The following is an 18307-nucleotide window of genomic DNA, read 5'->3' as shown; positions in this document are numbered from 1 at the left end:
TCCTCAGTACCACTCCTCCCAATGTGACCTTCCCTCAGTATCACCCCTCCCGCAGTGTGAGCCTCCCTCAGTACTGCACCCCGAAGAGAGTGACCCTCCCTCAGAACCACCCCCCCCCACAGAGTGACCCTCCCTAAATACTACCCTTCCCACAGTGTGACCCTCCCTCTTGCACTGCCCATGGAGTATCCACCTAGGTTTTTAAATACCGGTCCCTGTTGTGCATAAAGTCTCCAAGCAAGAAAGCTGCCCACTGTGGTGCAGTAAACCTCAGCAATGGCAGTAAATTTGAATAGTGGGATGAAGTCTCCTGTGCAACACCTCTGCTCCTGTTTTCCAACCATACTTGGCTTATTAGCTATATGCTGACCCTGATCAGGCAGAGTGAAGGGCAGCCGGGCAGCAGTAAGTAGAACTGACCTTAGTAAGGTAATAGACCGACTGCTGGAAGGTGAACATGATGACCTCCTCCAACACCGTCATGGCCTCTTCACTGGCCAGCTTGGTCGACAAAAGCTGCTCACTGTTGCAATCTGTGATGATAGTGAATCAGTTGTCACAGTTAGCAGGGTACAAACATTCAAAAGTCTCCAGCCTGATGGCATAAACATTGATTTCCCCTTCTGATAATTTTCCCCCTCCCCCTTCCTCTTCTATTCCCCACTCCAGTCTCTTACCTCTTCTCCTCACCTGCCCATCACCTCCCCTGGTGTCCCTCTGTCTTCCCTTTCTCCAATGGTCTACTCTCCTCTCCTATCAGATTCCTTCTTCTCCAGCTCTTTACCTTTCCCACCCACCTATCACCTTCTAGCTTGTCCTCCTTCCCCTCACCACACCTTTTTGTTCTGGAATCTTCCCCCTTCCTTTCCAGTCCTGAAGAAGGGTCTTACCCCAAAACATCAGCTGTTTATTCATTTCCATAAATGCTGCCTGACCTGCTGAGTTCCTCCAGCATTTTGTGTGTGTTGCTCAGGATTTCCAGCATCTGCTGAATCTCTTATGTTCATTCAAAAGCCACAGTGGGTGTTTCCCCAAGCATATGATCTCACACTTTGACAGTGCTTGTATGCAGGACATCAGTCCTCATGCACTTGGTTCTGCACTTAAGGTTTTGACAACAACTCCATCCCAAATACATAAATGAGGAGGTGATTTCACTCTCCTCTTTAATTAATCATTTTCTCAGTCTTGGTCACACTTCTCAGTGCCCTACCATTCACTGTATAACACCTGTCCTGTTTGGTCCTACCACGGTAGGATACCTTGCACTTGTCCGCCATTTTTCAGCTGGTTCAGATCACGCTGCAAGCCATGATAGTCTTCCTCATTGTCCGCTACACCCCCAATCTTGCTGTCATCTGCAAATTTGCAGATCCAGGCCCTGGTAGTTTATCCAACCTAATTTCCCTCAAGACAGCAAACACCTTATCCTCTGTAATCTGTAGGGTCCATGAAGTTGAAGCCCCTTTACCTCACTTCCATAGATTCTGTGTCTGTCTCCTGAGTAAATATAGATGTAAGAAAGTCATTTAAGATCTCTCCCATCAATTTGGCTCCACGCATGGGTTACCATTCTGATCTTCCAGAGGACAAATTTTGTCCCTTACTCTGTGCCAGAAACCTGACCACTGTGACTTTCTGCTGCTTGGTCATCCCACCCAAAGATATCCAAAATGGTACCCGTTGAGTTGGGTGGCCACAAGAGTACTCTGCACTGGCTGTTTAATCCCTTTCCCCTTTCTAACCGTCACCCAGTTTTCTGTGTCCTGCACCTTGGGTGTAACTATCTATCTATATGTCATATCCATTATGCTGCTCAGCCTCCTGAATGATCCAGAGTTCATGCAGTTCCAGCTCCAACTCCTTAACGTGGAGTGTTGGAAGCTGCAGCTGGATGCACTTCTCGCAGGTGAAATCATCTGGGACACTGGAGCTCTCCCTGCCGTCCCACATCCTGCAGGAGGAGCATTCCACTATCCTGCCTGGCATCCCTACTGTTCCAACTGAGCAAATGTAAAGAAGGAAAAACAATAAACTGTGGGGGAAAATTCTGCCTGCAGCTTTTTTTGCCTTCTCTAACTGAAGCCTTGAAGAGCTAATGCCTCAAACTTTCCTCTCAAATTCTGACCCGTTCAATGATGGCCATTCCAACATATTGATGACCTGAAATGTTAATTGGTTCTCTTTCCACAGATGCTGTCAGACCTGGTGCATGTTTCAGTGTGTTCTGTTTTCAGTTACATCTCTTCAACCTACTACGCTGGAGGGGCTACAAGTGCAGGTTTTGCCATGTCCTCAGGATTTAACCCTACATTGGGGTCCAGACGGAGGGATCTGCTCTGATCGCATAGTAATTACTTAACTGTGTGAGTGAGTGGGAGGTAGGAAAGGAGCTTATTTTGCTGTTGTTAGTGCTGTTTGTGTTGTTCTGCTGGACATTTGGGACGTGCTGTGTTGGTGCCTAAGGTATGGCAACACTTACAGGCTGCCCCAGCACTTTCTAGGTGTGTAGCTCGTTAATACAAACAATGCATTTCAAAGTACATTTTAATGAACTCTTTATAAATGGCCCCTGCCACTGAAGCTCTATAAGCAGACAACTGATGAGCTCTCCCCAACTCCATAGGCTGTGTTTGCTAATTGCTGATCTCTCTCAGCCCGTCAGAAAGTTCCCTCAATTAATTGTCGGCACAGGCTGAAATTCCACCCGATCAAGTATTTGTGCATGTGCAAGCCACTTCAAAAACCTCTGCTAATCTGGCAACCAGAGCCATTAACCGAATCTGATAAGGAGTCACTAATAGGATTGTTGGTCTGAAAGTTCCTGGGGTCACTCACAAATGACGAGTGACCTCACTGACTGAAAGTTCAAATAAACCACAGCCTGTGGCTAATGAGATATAAGACCATAAGACCATAGGAACAGAATTAGGCCATTTGCTCCACCATTCAATCATGGCTGATCCTTTTTACCCCTCCTCAGTCCCACTCCCCAGCCTTCTCCCGTAACCTTTGACGCCATGTCCCATCAAGAACCTCATCAAGCTCTGCCTTAAATACACCCAATGACCTGGCCTCCACAGCTGCCTGTGGTAATAAATTCCTCAAACTCACTATTTCTGGCTAAAGAAATATCTCCGCATATCTGTTTTAAATGGATGCTCCTCTATCCTGAGGCTGTGCCCTCTTGTCCTAGACTCCCCCACCATGGGAAACATCTTTTCCACATCTACTCTGTATAGACCTTTCAACATTTCAAAGATTTCGACAAGATCCCCCCACATCCTTCTAAAATCCAGTGAGTACAGACCCAGAGCTAACAAACGTTCCTTGTATGTTAACCCTTTCACTCCCAGAATCATCCTTGTGAACATCCTCTGAACCCTCTCCAATGCCAGCATATCTTTTCTTAGATGAGGAGGCCAGAACAGTTCACAGTACTCAAAGGTGAGGCCTCACCAGTGCCTTATTAAAGCCTCAGCATCACATTCCTGCTCTTGTATTCTAGACTTCTTGAAATGAATGCTAACATTGCATTTGCCTTCCTCACCACTGACTCCACAGCCTGTATGGCAGCCTTTGCATACTGTCAGCTGGAGACAAGTCTCTTCAGCACACAGAGAGCATAAGACAGTACACCATAGGAACAGGCCTTTTCACCCATGATGCCAATCCCACCTGCTGCCATACTGTTTCCTGGTTGGTAGCAGCTGGAACAGTTTGTGGTTGGAGTGACTTAGGTCCCCAATGATCCTTCAGGCCTTCTTTGCACACCTATCTCTGTAAATGTCCTGAGTAGTGGGAAGTTCACATCCACAGACGCGCTTAGATAATAAATGTACTTTGAACTTTGAAACGCGTCTTAAACATTGCTATGATATCTGCTTCCACCAACACCCCTGGCAGAGGGCAGAGGGCTACAGGCACCTACCATTCTCAGTGCAAAAATTGCTTAAAAACTGCCTGTTACACCACTGGTGTTTAGGGCAGCAATGAAGGTCCTCCAGCTCTGATGCTGTTCAGGGTTTCCTCTTGGTTTTCACTATTCAGTCATGCAGGTCCCAGGTGGAGACTCAGAAATACCATCATACTCAGATGTAGAAGGACTCTACATTGCTGTTTCCATGACAGTTTTGTTTTACCAGTCAGGGTTGCTAGCCCTGAGCTGAACCCCCGAACCTGGAGGTCTGGTGGAGCATTCTTAGTCTGGCCTCTACCCTTTGATTGGTTTGCTGTGGGTGATCTTACCAAGAGCCAAAGCATAAAGCCCTGACTCCAGCTAACATAGCTCTCCGGGTCACTGAGGCACACAAGCCTCCAAACCACAATGTTGTGGTCCTTTTGGAGGGGTGTAAAAATCTTGCCTCACAAATCTCCTTTAAACTTGTTCTATCGCTGAGCAGCAGTGAACCATCTGATTGGCCTATCAGAGTTCTCTTTGGGAACTAGTTGACTTGATCAGCATTTCTGATCTGGCTATTGCTCACCATTGCACTTAATAAAAAAAAACTTTCCCCTTCTCATCTTAAAACTATGCCCTCCAGAGTTTGACTTTTACTTTCAGGAAAAATGACTAGATACCCTATCTATGCCTCATATAACTTTATGCATTTTTTCTGAGTTCTTCTTGCCCTCAGAAACTCCAGTGAAAACAGCACTAGCACAAGACCATAAGATATAGGAGCAGAATTAGGCCATTTGGCCCATCAAGTCTGCTCCACAATTTCATCATGGCTGATCCATTTTTTCTCTCAGCCCCAATCTCCTGCCTTCACTCCCATATCCCTTCATGCCGTGACCAATCAAGAATCTATCAACCTCTGCCTTAAATATACATAAAGATTTGGCCTCCACAGCTGCATGTGGCAACAAATTCCACAGATTCACCACTCTCTGGCTAAAGAAATTCCTCCTCATCTCTATTCTAAAAGGATGCCCTTCTATTTTGAGGCTGAGTCCTCTGGTCTTAGATTCCCCCATCATGGGAAACATCCTCTCTACATCCATTCTATCAAAACCTTTCAGCATTCAATAAATTTCAATATTAAATACTCTCCGATCCAGACAACATCCAGGTGAACCACTCCTGCACCTCACCACAGGCTCCACACCCTTCCTGTGATGACCAGGCTCCAACTGTGACCTTATCAAAAGTTTTATATGCCTGGAACATAGCTTCCAACCTTTCCTACTCAACTCACTGGCCAATGAAGACAAGAGCTATGGACTTACACCCCAAGATCCCTCTGTACATCAATGTTCCTCAGAGCCCTACCATTTATTGTAAACTTTCCTCTTACATTTGACCTCCCAACGGGCACCAGCTCACCCTTGCCCAGATTAAAATTCCACCTGCCATTTCCAAATGTTCTATATCCTGTTGAATCCACAGAGTAGTAATTTCCACATAACCACCAACTGGGAACCTATGAGAGGACCACAGCCTTGTCATGGCTTGGAGGATTGCGTGCCTCAATAACCTACAGAGCTACGCTAGCTTGGAGCCCGGGCTTTATGTTTTGGCTCTCGGTAGGGTCACCCATGCCAAACAGGTCAAAGGATAGAGGCCAGACTAAGAGTCCTCCAGGTTCGGGGGTTCAGCTCAGGGCTAACAACCCTGACTGGTCAAACAAAACTGGAAACAACAATGAAGAATCATTCTACATCTGAGTGTGATCGTATTCCTGAGTCTCCACCCGGGACCTACAGTAGTCAAGAGCAGGACAAAGCTACTGGCTTGATGAAGGAAGCCCTGAGCACCACCAAAGATGGAGGACCTTCATTGCTGCCCTAAATGTCAGCTGCATAATGGGCAGTAAGTAAGTACCAGTCTAGGGAAATGACCTTCACACTTATAGAGTCAGAAGATTCAGAAGTCTTGTTAAATTTGGGTTTGGTTTGGACATGATTACAGCTTGGGGTGACATGGCTGGTCTGCTCCCCTGTCACACACAGGCACATCACTAAAAAGTGGTTTTGCAGGTATAGGAAGCAAAGGTCGAGGTCTAAAGGTTGAAACCCTAAATCCGGAAGTTGGAAGCTTAATATGTGTGAGTCCAGCCTTGGGACTGGAGATTCAAGTTTTGCTGTCTGTGAGCCTAAGAGTCCAGTCCAGGGACTAGAGGTTCGAGACCTGCTGTCTGCGAGTCTGGGGCCAAGGATTAGTGTTCGAGACCCACTGTCTGTAAGTCTGACAGTCCAGTCCAGGGACTGGAGGTTCAAGACCCGCTGTCTGTCAGCATGAGAGTCCTGTCCAGGGACTGGAGGTTTGAGTTTCTGCTGTCTGTAAGTCTAGGACGAAGGACTGGTGGTTCGAGATCCACTGTCTGTGAGTATGAGAGTCCGGCCCAGGGACTGGAAGTTCGAGTCCGGCCCAGGGACTGGATTTCGAGTCCCTGCTGTCTGTGTGTCTGAGAGTCCGGGCCAAGGATTGGAGGCCTGGAAGTCACCTGACCTAGAGATGGAGGACTATCTATGTGTGTGAGGGGTGGGTAGGGGGTTGTTATTTGTTGCTGTGCTTTTGTTGCGTTGTTGTTGCCTGCGTTGTTCAGAGGAACATTTGTGGACATGCTGTGTTGGTGCTGGAATGTGTAGTGATACTTGCGGGCTACCCCAGCACATCCTCAGGGTGTGTTGGTTGTTAATGCAAACGACATACCTCACTGTATGTTTCGATGTATAAGTGACAAACAAGTGAATCTGAAGCTGGACCAGTTGGGTCCAAGTACTATTCCCACGCTAACAGTTTAGGAATCTCTTGTTGAATAAGTGCAGCAGTTCGATGGAGTTGGACATCCAGTAGAGGAGCAGCTGGAGTGTGAGGGACCTGGCTGAATGCCTTAGTAACTTCCATGAAGACAACATTCACAGGTCAATCACCTTCATCAATGCCTTGAAGAACTCAACAAAATTAATAAGACATGACTTTCTTTGCTGTACTATTCTATATCCTATCCTCTCCCCACCACCAAGCAGGCATAAGCTGTGGCCATGAACGCAGAGGCTTTAGACAGCCCATGATGCCACCGGCCCTGGGTGTAGGTGACCCTGTGCCTTTGATCCAGAGACTAGCTTTTGCCTCCCCCCCCCCACCCCCACCGATCATGGGAATTCTGATCCTGGTGCAGTTGCTCCTTGATTGCAGGTGACAGCTTCGTGCCTGCCCCTTTGGGAACAGTAGTACATGTGCACTCACCGTTCGGGTCCACGTGCTGCTCCCATGCTAACAGTTTGGGAACCTCCTGTTGAATGAAGTGCAGCAGTTCAATGGAGTTGGACATCCAGTAGACGAGGGGCCGTAGTCCCGGGATCAGCTCTGTTATACCAATAGTACATGTTTCCTCACAGTCCTCTCTGGCACTGAAAGAGGCAACAGCAAGTAACAACTGTGAATCTCAGAATCAGAAGCCAGCCAGAGACAAGCAAGAAAACAATGCACCATTCAGACTGCGGAGAACAGCAAGTGGGAAAGAGTCCATTGTGAAATCACTTCTAAACACCACACAGAGAAAGGTCGTTCGGACCACATTGTCTGTGGTAGCATGCTGAAACAGCTCCACAATCTATAGACTCACTTTCAAGGACTCTACAACTCAGTATTATTTATTTGCTTTTTTAAACATTACTAAAACCTCTCTTCTTTTGCAAATTAATTGTTTGTGTATCTTTGTTATTTCTAGATTTTCACTGGTTGTAATGTATTTCTTTATTTTTCTGTGAATGACTGCAATGAATTGCCTTTATATGATGACTGCATCCTCAAAATCTTCATTTTCAGTGTAACTTTCAAGATGATTGTCAATACCTTCAAAATTCTTTGTAGTTCCTAACTTGTTAAGGTAGTGAAATTGTTGCACTTTCACTCTGGCATCTCCAAGTCTGAATGCTTGAAACCGCAATGAGCAAAACAGTTCTGAATTGTCTTACTGTTTATTTCTCACCAACTATCAGTGACAAGAATCACTGCTTTTTGAACAGAAACACACACAACTGAAGCTATTTAAAAACTGTTTTCTCTAAGCACGGTGTAATGTCTAACAGCCACACGAGTTCATGCAACTGATGTTAGTTAGAAACTGTTTGGCAACAGTCTCCTGTCCCAATTAGATAGCATAGTGTCCTAAATAAATTATGGGAATCCCTGCTATTTTCTCAAAATGCTTTTTGATCTTTAAGAGTTGTCCCAAATAAGTGGCTGCCCTGATTAACCGATGGACTAATTATCTGAATCCACTGCATATATTTAAGGTAATTTATAGTATATTTTATGTTTTGCACTGTATTACTGCCGCAAAACAACACATTTCAGATTTGTCAGTGATATTAAACATGATTCTGATGGATTTAATATGTCCCAGTTCTTCACAATATCGACCTTCAGTGTAGTCATTCTGATATTTCATTCTGGCCAAGAGATCCCATTCAGTTCCACTTCTGCAACAACTTACTCGGAGGGAATACACAAAGTGAATTACTGTCCCACAGTTCCCCATCCAGAGCCCACTGTCCCCAACTAGTTGGGCATGGCCCTTACTCACTGCTCTCTCTGGATTGCTGCAAGCTCCTTTGTCTTCTCCTGTTGCGGGGGGGTGGGGGGGAGAAACAAAATAAAGCATTGAAATTCCATGGGCTCTTTAAAGATGCAAGTCATGATGCCCCAGGCTGAGCAACTGCTTCAGTTTTCCAAATCACCCGTGGAAAGCCGGCTCCCACACACATCCATGGGTGGAACAGAAGAGATCCCCCACAGAACAGAACGCGAGAAGAGCTCAGTGGGTCCATTAGCATCTGCAGAGGCAGAAAGTGCAAATTTACATTTCCAGTTGAGAACCTGCATCACATGACTGATAGAAAATTATAGATCAGTTAGCCTGACTTCAGAGGTTGGGAAGATGTTAGAGTCCATTATAAAGGATGAGGTTTTAGGCTACTTAGAGGCACATGATAAAGTAGGCTGAAGACAGCATGGTTTTATAGAACATAAAACAGTATAGCACAGCACAGGCCCTTCAGCCCAAGATTTTGCTCCAACCTTGTAACCTACTCTAAATCTAACCCTTCCTTTCAACATAGCACTCCATTTTAATATCATTCACATGCCTATCTAAGAGTTTCTTAAATGTCCCTGTCTCTACCACCCCTGGCATGGCATTCTATGCATTCACTACTTTCCGTGTAAAAAAACCTACCTCTGAGATCCCCCACAATACTTTCCTCCATTCACTTGAAAATTATACTCCCTTCTATTAACTATTTCTGCCCTGGGATAAAGTTTCTGGCTGTCCACTCAAGCTATGCCTCATTATCTTATAGACCGCTATCAAGTCGTCCCTCATCCTCATTTGTGCCAAAGAGAAAGGCTCCAGCTCACACAGCCTACCCTCATAAGACATGCTCTCTAATCCGGCTGGAATCCTGGGAGATCTCCTCTGCAGCCCGAAGACAAAATCATGCCTGCACACTGGTCAGAATTCTTAGACGAGATAACAGGCAGGATAGACAAAAGAGAGTCAGTGGATGTTGTTCAATTGGATTTTCAGAGGGCCTTTGATTAAATTGCCTAGTGGTGTTCCACAGGGATCAGTGTTGGGGTCCATTACTTTTAACATTACGTATCAATGATATGGATGATGGAATTGATGGCTTTGTGGCCAAGTTTGCAAATGATACAAAGATAAGTAGAGGTGCAGGTAGTGTTGAGGAAGCAGGGAGTCTGCAGAAGGACATGGACAGATTCAGAGAAGTGGCAGATGGACTATAGTGCAGAGAAGTGTATAGACATATCATCCTTAGCAAGAGAAGTACCAGAGGATTGAAGGATAGCCAGTATTGTTCTGCGGTTTCAAAGAGGCTCTAGACATAAAATTATAGGCCAGTGAGTCTGACATCAGTTGTGGGAAAGTTATTGAAAGGTATTCTAAGGGACCAGAGATACAAGTATTTGGTTGATTAAGTATAGTCAGCATGGCCTCATGCATGGTAGGTCATGACCCAATCTAATAGAGTTTTTCAAAGAAGTTACCTGGAAAGTGGATGAAGGCAAGATAGTTGATGTGTCTACATGGACCTTAGTAAGGCATTTGACAAGGTTCCGCATGGGAGGCTGGTCAAGAAGGTTCAATCACTCAGCATTCAAGATGAGGTAGTAAACTGGATTAGACATTGCCCTTGTGGGAGAAACCAGATAGTCGTAGTAGATGGTTGCCTTTCTGACTGGAGGCCTGTGACTAGTGGTGTGCCACAGGGATTGGTGCTGGGTCCATTGGTGTTTGTCATCTATATCAATGATATTGATGATAATGTGGTTAACTGGATCAGCAAATTTGCAGAAGACGCTGAGCGGACAGTGATGAAGACTATCATTGCTTGTAGCGAGATCTGCATCAGCTGGAAAAACGGACTGAAAAGTGGCAGGTGGAATTTAATGCAGACAAGTGCGAGGTTTTGCACTTCCGTAGGACCAACCAAGGTAGGTCTTACACAGTGAACGGTGGGGCACTCAGTATGGTAGAACAAAGGGATCTGGGAATACAGGTCCATTATTCATTGAAAGTGGTGTCACAGGTAGATAGGGTCATAAAGAAAGCTTATGGCACATTGGCCTTCATAAATCAATTTATTGAGTACAGGAGATGGGATGTTATGTTGAAGTTGTATAAGATGTTGGTGAAGCCTAATTTGGAGTATTATATGCAGTTTTGGACACCTACCTCCAGGAAAGATTAAAGTTGAAAGAGTACAGAGAAAATTTACAAGGATGTTGCCAGGGCTGGAGGACCTGAGTTATAAGGAAAGATTGAATAGGTTAGGACTGTATTCTTTACACGTAGAAGATTGAGAGGAGATTTGATAGAGATATATAAAATTCTGAGGGGTATAGATAAGGTAAATGCAAGCAGTCTTTTCCCACTGATGTTGGGTGGGACTACAACTAGAGGTCTTGGGTTATACTTTATACTTTATTGTCGCCAAACAATTGATACTAGAGCGTACAATCATCACAGCAATATTTGATTCTGCCCTTTCCGCTCCCTGGATTACAAATATTAAATATTAAAAATATTAAAAATAGTAAAACATAGTAAATATTAAAAATTTAAATTATAAGTCATAAATAGAAAATAGGAAAATGAAAAGTAAGGTAGTGCAAAAAAACCAAGAGGCAGGTCTGGATATTTGGACGGTACGGCCCAGATCCGGGTCAGGATCCGTTCAGCAGTCTTATCACAGTTGGAAAGAAGCTGTTCCCAAATCTGGCCGTACGAGTCTTCAAGCTCCTGAGCCTTCTGGAGGGAAGAGAGACAAAAAGTGTGCTGGCGGGGTGGGTCGTGTCCTTGATTATCCTGGCAGCACTGCTCCGACAGCGTGCGGTGTAAAGTGAGTCCAAGGACTGAAGATTGGTTTGTGTGATGTGCTGCGCCGTGTTCATGATCTTCTGCAGCTTTTTTCGGTCTTGGACAGGACAATTTCGATACCAGGTTGTGATGCACCCTAGAAGAATGCTTCCTAAGGTGCATCTATAAAAATTAGTGAGTGTTTTAGAGGACGGGCCGAATTTCCTTAGTTTTCTCAGGCGCTGGTGGGCCTTCTTGGCAGTGAACTCTGCTTGGTTGGACAAAGTCAGGTCATTTGTGATATTGACCCCAAGGAACTTAAAGCTTTTGACCTTTTCCACTTGCGCACCACCAATGTAAATTGAGTCGTGCGGTCCGCTACTCCTTCTGAGTCAACAACCAATTCCTTTGTCTTGCTGATGTTGAGGGATAGGTTATTTAAGGTGAGAAGTTTAAGAGGAACATGAGGGGAATCTTCTTCACTCAGAGCACCGTGAGAGTGTGGAATGAGCTGTCAGCACAAGTGGTGCATGTGAGCTTGATTTCAACATTTAAGAGAAGTTGAGAAGTTTGGATAGGTACCTGGATAGTAGGGGTATGGAGAGATGGAGAGCTATGGAGCCAGTGCGGGTCAATAGGAGTAGGCAGTCTAAATAGTTTTGACATGGACTAGATGGGCCAAAGGGCTTCTTTCTGTGCTATACTTCTCTATAAAGAACAAAGGTGTAGACTGCTTTCTAAACAGGGAGCAAATTCATAAATCAGAGGTGCAAAGGACTGGGAAAACCTATACAGGATTCCTAAAGGTTAACCATAGAAACCATAGAAAAACTACAGCACAGAAACAGGCCTTTTGGCCCTTCTTGGCTGTGCTGAACCATTTTCTGCCTAGTCCCACTGACCTGCACACGGACCATATCCCTCCATACACCTCCCATCCATGTATCTGTCCAATTTATTCTTAAATGTTAACAAAGAACCCGCATTTACCACCTCGTCTGGCAGCTCATTCCATACTCCCACCACTCTCTGCGTGAAGAAGCCCCCCCAATGTTCCCTTTAAACTTTTCCCCCCTCACCCTTAACCCAAGTCCTCTGGTTTTTTTCTCCCCTTGCCTCAGTGGAAAAAGCCTGCTTGCATTCACTCTATCTATACCCATCATAATTTTATATACCTCTATCAAATCTCCCCTCATTCTTCTACGTTCCAGGGAATGAAGTCCTAACCTATTCAACCTTTCTCTGTAGCTGAGTTTCTCAAGTCCCGGCAACATCCTTGTAAACCTTCTCTGCACTCTTTCAACCTTATTTATATCCTTCCTGTAATTTGGTGACCAAAACTGAACACAATACTCCCGATTCGGCCTCACCAATGCCTTACACAACCTCATCATAACATTCCAGCTCTTATACTCAATACTTTGATTAATAAAGACCAATGTACCAAAAGCTCTCTTTACGACCCTAACTACCTTTGAAGCCACTTTCAGGGAATTTTGTATCTGTATTCCCAGATCCCTCTGTTCCACTGCACTCCTCAGTGCCTTACCATTAACCCTGTATGTTCTACCTTGGTTTGTCCTTCCAACGTGCAATACCTCACACTTGTCTGTATTAAACTCCATCTGCCATTTTTCAGCCCATTTTTCCAGCTGGTCCAAGTCCCTCTGCAGGCTCTGAAAACCTTCCTCACTGTCTACTACACCTCCAATCTTTGTATCATCAGCAAATTTGCTGATCCAACTTACCACATTATGATCCAGATCATTGATATAGATGACAAATAACAATGGACCCAGTACCGATCCCTGTGGCACACCACTAGTCACAGGCCTCCACTCGGAGAAGCAATTCTCTACTACCACTTTTTGGCTTCTACCATTGAGCCAATGTCTAATCCAATATACCACCTCTCCATGTATACCTAGCGACTGAATTTTCCTAACTAACCTCCCATGCGGGACCTTGTCAAAGGCCTTACTGAAGTCCATGTAGACAATATCCACTGCCTTCCCTTCATCCACTTTCCTGGTAACCTTGTCGAAAAACTCCAAGAGATTGGTCAAACATGACCTACCATGCACAAAGCCATGTTGACTCTCCCTAATAAGTCCCTGTCTATCCAAATGCTTGTAGATTCTGTCTCTTAGTACTCCCTCCAATAACTTACCTACTACCGACGTTAAACTTACCGGCCTATAATTTCCTGGATTACTTTTCGATCCTTTTTTAAACAACGGAACAACATGAGCCACTCTCCAATCCTCTGGCACCTCACCTGTCGACAGCGACATTTTAAATATTTCTGTCAGAGCCCCTGCAATTTCAACACTAGTCTCCTTCAAGGTCTGAGGGAACACCCTGTCAGGTACCGGGGATTTATTCACTTTAATTTTCCTCAAGACAGCAAGCACCTCCTTTTCAATCTGTCCAGTTTCCATGGTCTCACTACTTGTTTCCCTTAACTCCATAGACTTCATGCCAGTTTCCTTAGTAAATACAGACGCAAAAAACCTATTTAAGATCTGCCCCATTTCCTTTGGTTCCGCACATAGCCGACCACTCTGATCTTCAAGAGGACCAATTTTATCCCTTACAATCCTTTTGCTCTTAATATACCTGTAAAAGCTCTTTGGATTATCCTTCACTTTGACTGCCAAGGCAACCTCATGTCTTCTTTTAGCCCTCCTGGTTTCTTTCTTAAGTATTTTCTTGCACTTCTTATACTCCTCAAGCACCTTATTTACTCCCTGTTTCCTATACATGTCATACAACTCCCTCTGCTTCTTTATCAGAGTTGCAATATCCCTTGAGAACCAAGGTTCCTTATTCCTATTCACTTGCAGGTTGAGTCAATGGTAAGGAAGGCAAATGTAATGTTAGCTTTCAGTTGCTGAGGACTAGAGTATAAGACCACGGATGTGATGCTGAGGCATTGGTCAGACCACACTTGGATAATTGTGAGCCGTATGGGGCTCCTTATCTAAGAAAGGATGTACTGGTGATGGAGATGGTCCAGAAGAGATTCACAAAAAGATCCTGGGTATGAAAGGGTTCACACATTAGGAGCATTTGATGGCTCTAAGCCTGTATTTGCTGTAGTTTAGAAGATTGGTGGGGGTGGGGGAGAGAGAATCTCATTGGAAACTACCGAATATCGAAAGGCCTACATAGAGTGGACATAGAAAGGATGTTTCCATTCGTGGGAAAGCCTGGAAATCGAGTACAGCCTCAGAATACAAGGATGCCCATTTAGAACAGAGCTGAGGAAGAATTTCTTTAACCAGAGGCTGGTGAATCTGTAGAGTTCATTGCCACAGACGGCTGTGGAGACCAAGTCATCGGGTATATTTAAAGCAGAGGTTGATGGGTTTTTGATTAGTAAGGAAATCAAAGGTCATGGGAAGAAGGCAGGAGAATGGGGTTGAGAGGGATAATAAATCAGTCATGTTGGAATAGTAAGCAGACTCAATGGGCCGAATGGCCTAATAGTGCTCCTATGTTTCATGGAAAGGAATGATAACAGCCTCTGACGAACCACTCTACATACACATATGTACCAGTCATCTTTCACATTTCCTCTCAATCCTAGTGCGGGGTCTCAACCTTAAACATCATGTTTTACCTCCACAGATGATGCTTGACCCACTGAGCTCTTCCAGCCATCTGTTTCTGTTTGAGATTGCAGTATCTGCAATCTCCTTTGACTCCCCCCCCCCCACCCCCACAGGCACTTCAGCCGTAACATTTAAATACAGAGTAAAGGGATCCTTATTGATATAAGAGTCTAACACATGGAAACTGCTTATGGCAATGGGTTCCATGACAAAAGATTATTTCCGAATCAAGACTTCATCCCTTGTAACCCACAGACCACTGGTCAGTATCGTGGGGAAACATTACAAAAAATGAAGGATTTACCGGGGCAACACACACAAAATGCTGGAGGAACACATCAGGTCAGGCAGCATCTATGGAATAGAGTAAACAGTCGACTTTTCGGGCTAAGACATTAATGAAGGATCTCAGCCCAAAATGTCGACTGATTATTCCCCTCCATAGAGGCTGCCTGACTTGCTGAGTTCCTCCAGCATTTTGTGCACTTTGTTCAGGATTTCCAACATGTGCAGACTCTCCTGTTTTAACAATTTACTGGAATGTTACCAGTTCTGAGAAGATAGAACAATCACGGGACTAAGTCTACAGCTCATTTTTTCAAAAAGGCTGAAGATGAACGGAAGAAAACTGCAGTGCTATGAGAGGGTTTATAGATCCAGAGCTGGACACCATCTGTCACTACTCAATATATCAGGAACTACAAAAAAGCTGCATTCTCCAAAGTGGAGGGAACATGGAGCTCACTCCCACAGGATGCAGCTGGGGAAGAAAGGACATTTATATTGAAGGGGAAGTTGGATAAACACACAAGTGTTGTTGGAAAAATTTACAGCGCGACGGAATGCAATTCTGAAAGAGGAGGCAAGGATTCCAGCAGCCTAGAGATTGAGCCAGAATGTGACGAATTCAGAGCCTGCTGCCAGGGCTGCTGACTCAACACAGCTCACTACAAACTCCAGGCATTGTGTCCCAGCTCAGAACGAGCTTGTACACAGCTGCAACGCCTCCTCCAATATGAGTTCAAGGATGGCATCCATGGAAAGGAAAAGAGAGACAACACTCATGTCAAAAACCCTTCGTCACTACTCCTTTCTGCTTTCCACCCTTGTTACCTGGAGTTTCCAGCACTTTCTTGTATTATTACAGGTTCCCAACAAACCTCATGTCATCTCCGATTACAAACTGGACTCTGATTCATTTGCAATATTTCTGATTTTCATTGTTGAAAAATACTGAAAAAGAGTTTTACAATGAGGGGTGTGGGGTGTGGAATGTGTCAGTATTGCAGTGAGAAGTGTGCCAATGTCACAGTGAGGGTTGCCGGGTACGTCAGTGTTACAGTGAGGGTTGCAGGGTGAATGTTAGCTCTGTATTGCTCAGTTTCCTTGGACAGCTGTGGCAGGGTTAATGGGACAATGGAACAGAAAGAGCACTGACCCACATGACTGACTGGATCTGACTGGCTATCCTGAGCAGCAGACGTCGGAAGTCAGCCGGCTGAAAGGATGTGGCTGAGTGCTGAATACAGAGACTCAGCAGGAAGCCTGGAATCAGCTTGAAGTCTGTGCTCTCCTCATCCGGCGCCTCGATAATCAGGTTCAGCAGAGCATCTTCCTGCCAGAGCTGGTACGTGAGCTCACATTCATTGCCGTCAGGGTCCAGGATCCTGGGCGGTACATTCCTGCCTCGAAGGGAGGCCCGACTACTCTCAGTGTCCTGGACAGGACAGCCACACATCCTGCACTGCAGTTCACCGCCCAGGCCCAGGTGGAAGAGTGGAGATGGGAACCAGGCCGGCCTCTGACTGTGGCTCTGGCTGCCCAGAGTCGGGTCCTTGTACATGAAGAGATAGTGGGCACCCATGCCCAGTAGGTCACCTGGGCTCAGTGGGGTTTCCTGGCTGATGGGCATTCCATTGTGGGTGACCGCAGCACCTTTCACTGGTCTTGCCAAGGTTACCAGCTTGCTGCTCTCCCCTCTAGGGCTCAACTCTCGCCGTCGCACGCAGCAGTGCCTCGGCTGGATGTCCGGGGCCGATAGATGAATGTCCACCTTCACCCGCTCTCCCTCCGTGTCCCGTGACTCCTCTGAGAAGCGGCCAAAAACGTGGTTAGTTCCACTCAGCATATGGATCACAAAGTCCTGGAATCAAACACAGGAAATTCAGGGATGAGTGAGGGAGAAGCCCAATGCAGGGCAGGAGTGCAAGCAAGGGTGGGGGCTTACAGTGAGCAGGTGAGGATGGGGCAGGAATTGGGAATGAGGGTAGAGCATTGAGCATCACAGGCTGGGGTTCAACGCTGTGGGGGTGAGGGCAATATTGGGGCTCAAAAAGGTGTGTGAGAAGCTGTTTCTGAGAGTGAATAGGAAAAGTGGAATGAGGGAAGGGGAAGAGCAGCAGTGAGTGAGGATACAGGGTCAATATGGAGGAACTGGTTAGGACACAGGGTGAGTATGCCCAAGGTGGTGAGGATACAGGGTGAATATGGGGGAAGGGTGTGGATACAGGAAGGAGGGATGTGACTAGAGGGTGAATATATACAAAATATATATGAAGTGGGGTGTGGATAAAGGGTGTATATGGGGGAATGTTGTGGATACAGGGTGTATATGGGGCAATGGTCTGGATACAGGGTGTCTATGGGGGAATGGTGTGGATACAGGTGTATATGGGGGAATGGTGTGGATACAGGGTGTATATGGGGGAATGGTGTGGATACAGGGTGTATATGGGGGAATGGTGTGGACACGGTGTCTATGGGCAATGGTGTGGATACAGGGTGTATATGGGGGAATGGTGTGGATACAGGGTGTATATGGGGGAATTGTATGATACAGGGTGTATATGGGGAATGGTGTGGATACAGAGTATATATGGGGGAAAGTTGTGGATACAGGGTATATATGGGGGAATGTTGTGGATACAGGGTGCATATGGGGGAATGGTCTGGATACAGAGTGTATATGGGGGAATGGTGTGGATACAGGGTGTCTATGAGGGAATGGTGTGGATACAGGTGTATATGGGGGAATGTTGTGGATACAGGGTGTATATGGGGGAATTGTATGGATACAGGGTGTATATGGGGGAATTGTAAGATACAGGGTGTATATGGGGAATGGTGTGGATACAGAGTATATATGGCGGAATGTTGTGGATACAGGGTGTATATGGGGGAATGGTGTGGATACAGGGTGTATATGGGGGAATGGTGTGGATACAGGGTGTCTATGGGGGAATGGTGTGGATACAGGTGTATATGGGGGAATGGTGTGGATACAGGGTGTATATGGGGGAATTGTATGGATACAGGGTGTATATGGGGGAATGGTCTGGATACAGTGTCTATGGGGAA

The 18307-nt window shown here is 45.6% G+C and overlaps 1 protein-coding gene across 4 annotated transcripts in view; it reads right to left on the bottom strand.

Annotated features, from left to right (window-relative positions):
* radil2a (Ras association and DIL domains 2a) overlaps positions 1 to 18307 on the bottom strand; it is a 128049-nt gene that overhangs the window by 81959 nt on the left and 27783 nt on the right. For all 4 annotated transcript variants that reach the window (XM_072242264.1, XM_072242265.1, XM_072242266.1 and 1 more), the window contains exons 5-8: positions 16389 to 17093; positions 8538 to 8575; positions 7196 to 7359; positions 421 to 533 (exon numbers count right to left, since the gene is read on the bottom strand). In XM_072242264.1, the coding sequence (XP_072098365.1) occupies positions 421 to 533; positions 7196 to 7359; positions 8538 to 8575; positions 16389 to 17093 (1020 nt within the window). The remainder of the gene's footprint in view (positions 1 to 420; positions 534 to 7195; positions 7360 to 8537; positions 8576 to 16388; positions 17094 to 18307) is intronic.

Source organism: Mobula birostris, chromosome 24 (assembly GCF_030028105.1).
Source record: "Mobula birostris isolate sMobBir1 chromosome 24, sMobBir1.hap1, whole genome shotgun sequence".
NCBI lineage: Eukaryota > Metazoa > Chordata > Chondrichthyes > Myliobatiformes > Myliobatidae > Mobula > Mobula birostris.
Note: the sequence above shows the minus strand (reverse complement) of the source record. Positions and strands in the feature narration are given on the sequence as shown.